This window comes from Salvelinus sp. IW2-2015, linkage group LG14 (assembly GCF_002910315.2).
Source record: "Salvelinus sp. IW2-2015 linkage group LG14, ASM291031v2, whole genome shotgun sequence".
In the NCBI taxonomy this organism is placed as follows: domain Eukaryota; kingdom Metazoa; phylum Chordata; class Actinopteri; order Salmoniformes; family Salmonidae; genus Salvelinus; species Salvelinus sp. IW2-2015.
Window position 1 is genome coordinate 32,485,765 of NC_036854.1, and position 8,296 is coordinate 32,494,060.

General features: G+C 43.0%; 2 protein-coding genes across 2 annotated transcripts in view; both read right to left on the reverse strand.

The window, feature by feature from the left end:
- Nucleotides 1-723: 723 nt before the first annotated feature.
- ptgdsb.1 (prostaglandin D2 synthase b, tandem duplicate 1) lies at nucleotides 724-3,059 on the reverse strand. The gene is made up of 6 exons (XM_024000066.2): nucleotides 2,911-3,059; nucleotides 2,531-2,670; nucleotides 2,362-2,441; nucleotides 2,175-2,288; nucleotides 1,109-1,210; nucleotides 724-982 (listed from the first exon to the last, which is right to left on the reverse strand). Exons 1-6 carry the CDS (start codon nucleotides 2,998-3,000, stop codon nucleotides 963-965), a joined length of 546 nt encoding a protein of 181 aa, XP_023855834.1. The 5' UTR covers nucleotides 3,001-3,059; the 3' UTR covers nucleotides 724-962.
- Nucleotides 3,060-3,856: 797 nt separating this feature from the next.
- The window catches only part of c8g (complement component 8, gamma polypeptide), a 12,167-nt gene continuing 7,727 nt past the window's right edge, over nucleotides 3,857-8,296 (reverse strand). Inside the window, exons 2-7 of the mRNA XM_070446657.1 lie at nucleotides 8,178-8,224; nucleotides 6,512-6,582; nucleotides 6,001-6,108; nucleotides 5,637-5,741; nucleotides 5,497-5,532; nucleotides 3,857-3,944 (exon numbers count right to left, since the gene is read on the reverse strand). Coding sequence (XP_070302758.1) covers nucleotides 3,925-3,944; nucleotides 5,497-5,532; nucleotides 5,637-5,741; nucleotides 6,001-6,108; nucleotides 6,512-6,582; nucleotides 8,178-8,224 — 387 coding nt within the window. The 3' untranslated portion in view covers nucleotides 3,857-3,924. The remainder of the gene's footprint in view (nucleotides 3,945-5,496; nucleotides 5,533-5,636; nucleotides 5,742-6,000; nucleotides 6,109-6,511; nucleotides 6,583-8,177; nucleotides 8,225-8,296) is intronic.

Sequence of the window (8,296 nt, forward strand, 5' to 3'; positions counted from 1 at the left end):
TGGGGTGGTAAATGCAACACAATGCACAACACTCCATTATTCTATACTGCCAGTGCGCTTGCTAGTTACTGTTACCATCGCCATTTGCCAGTAGGACAAATTACTCTGCAGCTGCTACATTCAAAAACGAGTCGATTGTGATTTAATTATCATGTTGCTAGCTAGTTAACTAACACTAGCAACGACATTAGTGCATCTTGCTAGCTATCTACAGCAGGCACAAGCCGAACAAGCTACTACCACCTTATGGTCTGGAATATTTTGACTATTGAATCGGTGGTGGATATTTGCTATGTGAACAACAAAGTTAATTGCCAACACTGGGAAGAGGTGCTAAGTACCTTTCAGCAGTCAGTATCCTTGGTGTGTCTGAGCCCTTATTATTATTATTAGTTTGAATTACAAAATTGAAGAGTACAACAGAAAGCTCAGCCATACAATCAAGTTTTAGTTCTAGCCTCTGTGCTTTAGTGAATATCACACGGAACTGTACAGCTGCTGTTATTCTGATATCCTGAATGGCTACAGAACAGCTCTTGTTTAACTTTTATTTTCTTTATCCTCATCATTCTAACTTTGTACATTTATAAAGTCCCATTTGTGATTAAAAACCTGGGACTCTCCTCTGGAATGGCTTCTAAAATGTACTTTCACATTAATGTAGTGTAGGTAGGCTTATGTAATTGTAGCCTAGGTATTGTTTACATTAACTTTGAGACTTGAGTTGTTACACATTCTTTATTTCAGCACAAGAAAATCAAAACAACAGATATCAGCAGTAAAAAACATGTAGAAAAGGGATGAAGAGTGGTGCATCGAGGGGGTGGGGTTTCTTGTTTCACAGTCTTCTCCCAGGAGAAGAGTTTGGATGTGAAATGGGGAGAAAAAGGAGAGGTGGAACCGTGGAAGAGGATTCGACGAGGGATGAAGGAGAGGGGGGGGGGGTTCAGTGAAGAAACACTTTATGCCTCGGTACATTCACCTTCAATACAGAGGGAGAAAAGAGTGAGCAGATTATGTCTACTGAAGCACACGCGATTGTCGTAATATTGTACATACAGTAAGTATATCTGTGTGATCTTGCATGTATGCGTGTGTAATGTCATACCATTCTTGGGCAGGATAGCGATGTTGTCGGAGATGATTCCTGTATCCAGAGAGAACTGCATGAACTTCTGCTGCAGTGCTGTGCTCACCTCTGGAGTGCGACCTGCAACCACAACAACACCAGGTTAACACAACACAACCAGGTTAACACAACACAACCAGGTTAACACAACACAACCAGGTTAACACAACAACACAACACAACCAGGTTAACACCAACACAACCAGGGTAACACAACACAACCAGGTTAACACAACACAACCAGGTTAGCACCAACAACACCAGTTAACACAACACAACCAGTTAACAACAACACAACCAGTTAAACAACAACACAACCACGGTTAACACAACCAGTTAACACAACACAACCAGGTTAACACAACACAACCAGGTTACACAAACAACACCAGGTTAACACAACACAACCAGGTTAACACAACCACAACCAGGTTAACACAACACAACCAGGTTAACACAACACCAACCAGGTTAACACAACAACAAACCAGGTTAAACACAACACAACCAGGTTAAAAACACGAACAACACCAGTTAACACAACACAACCAGGTTAACACAACACAACCAGGTTAACACAACACAACCAGGTTAACACAACAACACCAGGTTAACACAACACAACCAGGTTAACACAACACAACCAGGTTAACACAACACCACAAATTTAACACAACCAGGTTAACACAACACAACCAGGTTAACACAACACCACCAGCTTAAGACAACACCACAAAGTTTAGACAACACCACAAAGTTAATACAATACCACCAGGCTAATACAACACAACCAGGTTAACACAATCAATCAATCATATTTATAAAGCCCTTTTTACATGAGCCAATGTCACAAAGTGCTATACAGAAACCTAGCATAAAACCCCAAACAGCAAGCAATGCAGCTGTAGAAGCCCAACACCACCAAGTTAACACATGACCAGTCTAAAAACGCAGACCAAAGAACTGTGATTAATTACACACAAAACATGAACATCTTTAAAAGCGTCAATTAATTTCAGAAATGCAGACAGTCAGACAGACTTACTGTAGAGCTTGTTGAGCACCTCAGGTACTCCGTCTTTGGTCTTGATGGTGTGGATCAGAGCAAAGTCATCATACTGGACAGCCACCACACGCATGTCATTTTCATTGTTCCAACCTGAGAGGGAGAAGGGGAGAGAAGTTAGGGAGGTGGACTTATGTCGACTGTGTGTATGCGTGCACATACTCACGCTGGCTGGTGAAGGTGAAGCGGCCTGGGATGTCAGTCTTCTTGGCTAGATGTGTCATCCTCCAGCAAGTACCATCAGCGCTGAGAGAGAAAGAGCAGAGTTAGTGTGAGTATTATGGACACAAACACACGCCCACGCACACACACAATGTGCTCTCACACACACTGACTTCAGGTTGGTGTAGGTGAGGTCAAGGTCTCCTCCGGCGGTGGGCAGCATCACGGAAGTGCCCATCTTCATGTCAGCCTTATGGTTCACAAACCAATGGGCGTTGGTGGCAAAGCCCACAATCCACCACCTACCAGCCATCTGGGGAGCGTGAGAACGATATAGTTAGAAACAGAATAAGAACGACATATCATTCATTCTCACAATTCAAATTGATTCCATAGTCATTGCAGATTACACTGTGTTTACACTGTCTACTCTGACCCCATTAAACCTCAGAATCTCTTGTACACCTTTTCTCTCAGCTTTTTGCCTGCGCTTTCTCTATCTCATTTGTTCTCTAAGTATGTTTCTTTCTGTTGCCCTATTTCTCTCTCTTACCTTCTCCAGGTTGAAGTCTTTCTGGGGCACGACGTTGACGCAGGCGACCAGCGCAGCACACAGCAGAACTCCCATCATCCTCAGCATCATGGTTACAGATCGGTGTGTGCGACTGCTCAACTTTCCAGGGTGTGTGTGAGGAGAGAGTGAATGTCCTTATATCCTCCAGCTTGTACCACCCCTCCTCTACTCCTCCCCTCTCCTAACCCCTTGGCTCCAGTAGTTAGTCCCACAAAGATATGTAAATGTCACTCTTACACAACTGCACATGGAGGAGGTGGAGTCTACACTGTAAGCAGAATGATTTATCCCTTTCCTCTCCTCCCCCCACAATGATAGGACTATTTATTCAGACAGCTCTTATTCCTGATCACTACAACCTCCACCATGAAATGCATATGTAAGCATGAAGACACATGAGTATGTACACACATGCACAAATATGCATGCACTGACACATACACACAGTGTCCTCAGAGTGAGCCGGTAAAGCAGTCCTCATGACCGCCGAGGGCTGCATGCTTGCAAGATGTGAGTTGTAAAACTAGTAAGAAAATGTAACAGTTTGCAGAACAGAACATGGGTTCACAGAGGTCTAAAGTCATGTTGGGGTTTGGGGTGAATTCCTCCTAAAGTATACATACAGTTGAGGTCTGAAAGATACATAACTTTGAGGGATACATAATGGCCCTGAACTCTCTTTGTTCTGAAGGAGGCAGGCAGAGTCTTGTAGGCAGGGAGTTGGGTTACATAATACACACACGTGCACACAGCCTCTCTCTGGGATGTTTAGGATGGGGGCTAGGGGTTTGCAGACCCCCGTTTTGTAACTAAACCCCCTGGCCCCTCCAGACTACATCTGGGACTCATTAGCATGCGAGAGAACCCCCTAAGTAGGCCTATCCAGAGGAGATTCAGTAGTGAGTACAAAAAACACGCACACATAAGCAATTCAATCATTTTAATATGCAATGTATTGCTGAGCAGTCAGAATACAGGCTCTTGGAATCTTCCTCAACATGTTGGCACGCAGTCTGGGAAGGAGAGATGAAACAAGCTCAGAAATAAACTCAAACTATACGAAGTGAATTAAGTTAGACAAAAATAAACATGCCCATTTATTTATGCAAATATGTTTCTATACTATAGATTTGCAGACGCGTTTTCAAAACAGTTTGGTAAACTTGTTAACGCAATTTATCTAACTGCCCGTTGTGCCAGTACATTTCCACATGCCCTGCGAAGGAGTAAACGTGATGTTTTTTTCAAAGTTAAAGGGGGTTGGATGCCATTCCACCAATCTGCATCTGTCCGAATCCCAAATCACCCCCTTCCCTTTGCCTTTCTCCATTTGCTCCGAGTCAACCAACGATGAGGGAGTGAAAATCCTTGGCTCCAGTATGGGCTAATTAGGCTTCAGCCTTCAGAGCAAAGTGCTGTCCCGACATGCACTGTGATAGCCTGTTTGGAGTTTGCCAATTTAAAGGCCCAGTGCAGTCAAAAACGTGATTTCCTGTGTTTTTTATATACAGTACCAGTCAAATTTATGGACACACCTACTCATTCAAGGGTTTTGGTGGAATATAGTTTTGGCCTGCATGGTGACATTACCATTATTTAATAAACCAAGAAAGAAAGTTCAGAACCTCTCTGCCAATAACAATTAGTTTTCAGTTCTCCCCTGCCCACTCAGACCACTCCCAGACAGTCCTAGCAAAAGTCTTGCTTGAGAAATTGCACTTAGCTAATAATATATTTTTGTTTATTTTTGTACCATTTTAATTGAAAACAATCACAGTAAGGTACTTAATTTTTACCAGAAAATTATTTGATATTGAGATAAAAACGGCTGCATTGGACCTTTAATACTTGTATTTGTTTATGTCTGATTTCATGACTTGACGCATGCAATAATTCCTAAATAAAATATTTTACTTTACTGGGGTTTATATCTTGTAAAACGACTGGGGCGATTTGTTCATTTAATTTCATGCTTGTTTTATTATTTAAACATCATTACATCATTCAAGTCATAAGTATGTTCCGAAGTTGATTAGTTTATTGATCACTTTGCCACTCTCTGGAAGTCACCCTCGGAGTTTTATCACCAACACGTGACAACGGAGGGCCCCCGAACTTGTTGGTAGGGGCGAGGGGGTGGTTTAGGATTCTTGTTTTATTTACATGTTTTATTTAACTAGGCAAGTCAGTTAAGAACAAATTATTATTTACAATGACGGCCTACCCCGGCCAAAGCCTAACCCGACGACACTGGGGCAATTGTGCGCAGCCCTATGGGAGTCTCAATCACGGCCGGTTGTGATACAGCCTGGAATAGAATCAGGGTCTGTAGTGACGCCTCTAGCACTGAGATGGAGTGCCTTAGACTGGTGCGCCCCTCGGGAGCCCAAAAGAAAAATAAGTCACCTCAGCCAGCTGGTTCTTGTCCTTCTACAACAGATGATTCTGAAGCGTCTACATTTATATTGATGTAGTCTATATTTGGACAATTCCTTTATTTTGCCATTTTAGGTCCACGATGCCCCAAATAAATGGTTTAGCAAATGTTTGAAATGGTATACTCACTGATCACATGGTCCTTGTCCACAGACTCGCAGTGACCTGTACAGATTGGAAACAATTTCATTTTAAGTATGTATGCAGGCTGTGGTAAAGATGTAGTTATGGCAGGCTGTGTGTGTGAGTTATGATAGAGAAGTTCCTACTGTAGTTGGGGAAGGCAAACACATAGGCCAATCCCAGCCCCTTTTTCTCAGCCAGGTCCTCAAACTTATCCAAGATGGCTTCTGAAAGGGTATCCTTGGATCTGCCTGTAGAGAAAACACAACAGCCTCCTTGAAACATTCTCAGTGACTTCAACATTAATGTTTCTGTAATGGTTTACTGAATGTGGTTTGGTGAACCATATCTCCCAGAAGTATTGCCTAGGCTTTAGCTCTGCTGGCTAACAGAGTCTTGTCGTGCTCAGAAGACCTGGCTTCAAACCGATATATTGTCCCATATTGTTGGCTTGCATGTTGTTAGTACAGGGTATCAATCGGGTTGGCAGCATACAAGCCGCAGACTGACCGTAGAGCTTCATGGTGAGCTGTCCCTGTTTCTGGTAGTAAAACACAGCGTAGGAGCTATAGTCTGACTCTCCAATCACTATATCAGTGTTCAGCAACGGTCTACTACCTACATGGAAAACAATAATAGTTAACAATAATAATACAGTAATATCAATAACTTTGACACAAGATCAAATTTGCACCTTATTCTCAACTAATGTAATTTGAATATGAACATGAATTCTCCTCTGATGTTCCTTTGAAACACACATAGTAAATCTATCACAGTGATTATTCCCAGACTATAACGTGTGATTTGCATACTTTGAATGAAAAGCCAATCAGTTTAGAGCAGTGGAATGTTGGGGACACGGGGTTCCAGCTGCAATTTTAAAGAGACAAAGCAGTGCTCTCAGAGATATAGCTGGAGGAGACTGCCGGGTGGAGGAGGAGACGGCAGAGTGAAGAAGGGCGTATATAGCAGTTAACAGGGCTGTAAGGCATGTCTCTGTGTGTGACAGGACTCTTACCATTGAGTACAAGGCGTCCTGGGGTGGGGGTGATGGTGTACGCCTGCAGGATCTCCCAACACTGGTGGTTACTGGGGGGGGGGGTGCAGTGGAGGGAGGGGACAATTTTTTAAAAAGTTAGACAGATCAGCGGAGTTATCTACTCAGGCACCTTAAACATTGCATAAGACTGTTTGTGTGTGTGTACATATGTGTGTGTGTGTGTGCGGGGGGGGGGGGGGGGGGGGGGGGGGGGGGGGGGGGGGGGGGGGGGGAGGTTGCACGTGTGTGCATGTCTGCCACACACTTGCAACCATTTTGCAACTTGCACAACCAACTATTTCCTCTGGTTCAGCCAGATCAATTATATAACAAGTCAAAACAGGCATAATATGTTCAGTTCCCCAGTATAGGATCAATGTCTATAGAGCCAAGACTGTCTTTTTCAGGTAAAAAGTGTTGTGGAGTGGTGTAGTTTACTGTGTTTACTGACACTTTGAGTAAGGTTGACTTGACATAAGAGAGATAGAAAAGGAGAGAGAGAGCTGAGAGAGAATGTGAAGAGATAGAGGTAGATAGCGAGAGAGTGCCCTCTGGTGGTAGACTTGGGTACTCTCCGAAAGAAAGGATTTGAAGAGCAAAAGGAAGGAAGAGTGTGAAAGAGGGTGCAAAGAGAGAGAGAGAGAGAGAGCGAGAAACAAAGAAAGAAAGAAAGAGATATGGAAAAAGAGAGAAATGGAAAGAGAGTGAGAGAGCGAGCGACAGAAGCAGAATTCTGCAAAAATATACTTTGTGTACAAGCAGAGCAGAATTAGGACTATACGCTAGTTATCAAAAAATAGTTGTTCAATTCTACAACCACCTGAAAGGAAGCGATGCATACACACTGTTCACAAATACAAACAGACCCCACAGAGCCCCAGGACAGCAACACAATTAGACCCAACCAAATCATGAGAAAACAAAAAGATAACAATGACACTGGAAAGAATCAACCACAAAAAAACTGAGCAAATTGGAATGCTATCTGGCCCTTAACAGAGAGTACACAGTGGCAGAATATCTGACCACCGTGACACCCAAAACAAAGAAAATCCTTGATTATGTACAGACTCAGTGAGCATAGCCTTGTTATTGAGAAAGGTCGCCATAGGCAGACCTGGCTCTCAACAGAAGACAGGATATGTGACCACTGTCCACAAAATGAGTTGCAAACTGAGCTGCACTTCCTAACCTCCTGACAATGTTTGACCATATTAGAGAAACACATTTTCCACAGATCACACAGACCCACAAAGAATTTGAAAACAAATCAAATATTGATAAACTCCCATAGCTGTTAGGCGAAATATTGCAATGTGCAATCACTGTAGCATGATTTGTGGCCCATTGCCATGAGAAAAGGTCAACTAGTGGAGAACAAACACCATTATAAATACCACCTATATTTATCTGTCTATTTATCTTCCCCCACTATTCATACTACTACTTTCACATTGCTAAAACACTTTACATAGCTGATAATATAACACTTGAAATAACACTGAGTGTAACTCACAGGCCTGTGGTAGTGCTAACAGAGAGAGAGGAGTGTAACTCACAGGCCTGTGGTAGTGCTAACAGAGAGAGAGGAGTGTAACTCACAGGCGTGTGGTCGTGCTAACAGAGAGATAGGAGAGTAACTCACAGGCGTGTGGTAGTGCTAACAGAGAGATAGGAGAGTAACTCACAGGCCTGTGGTAGTGCTAACAGAGAGAGAGGAGTGTAACTCACAGGCGTGTGGTAGTGCTAACAGAGAGAGAGGAG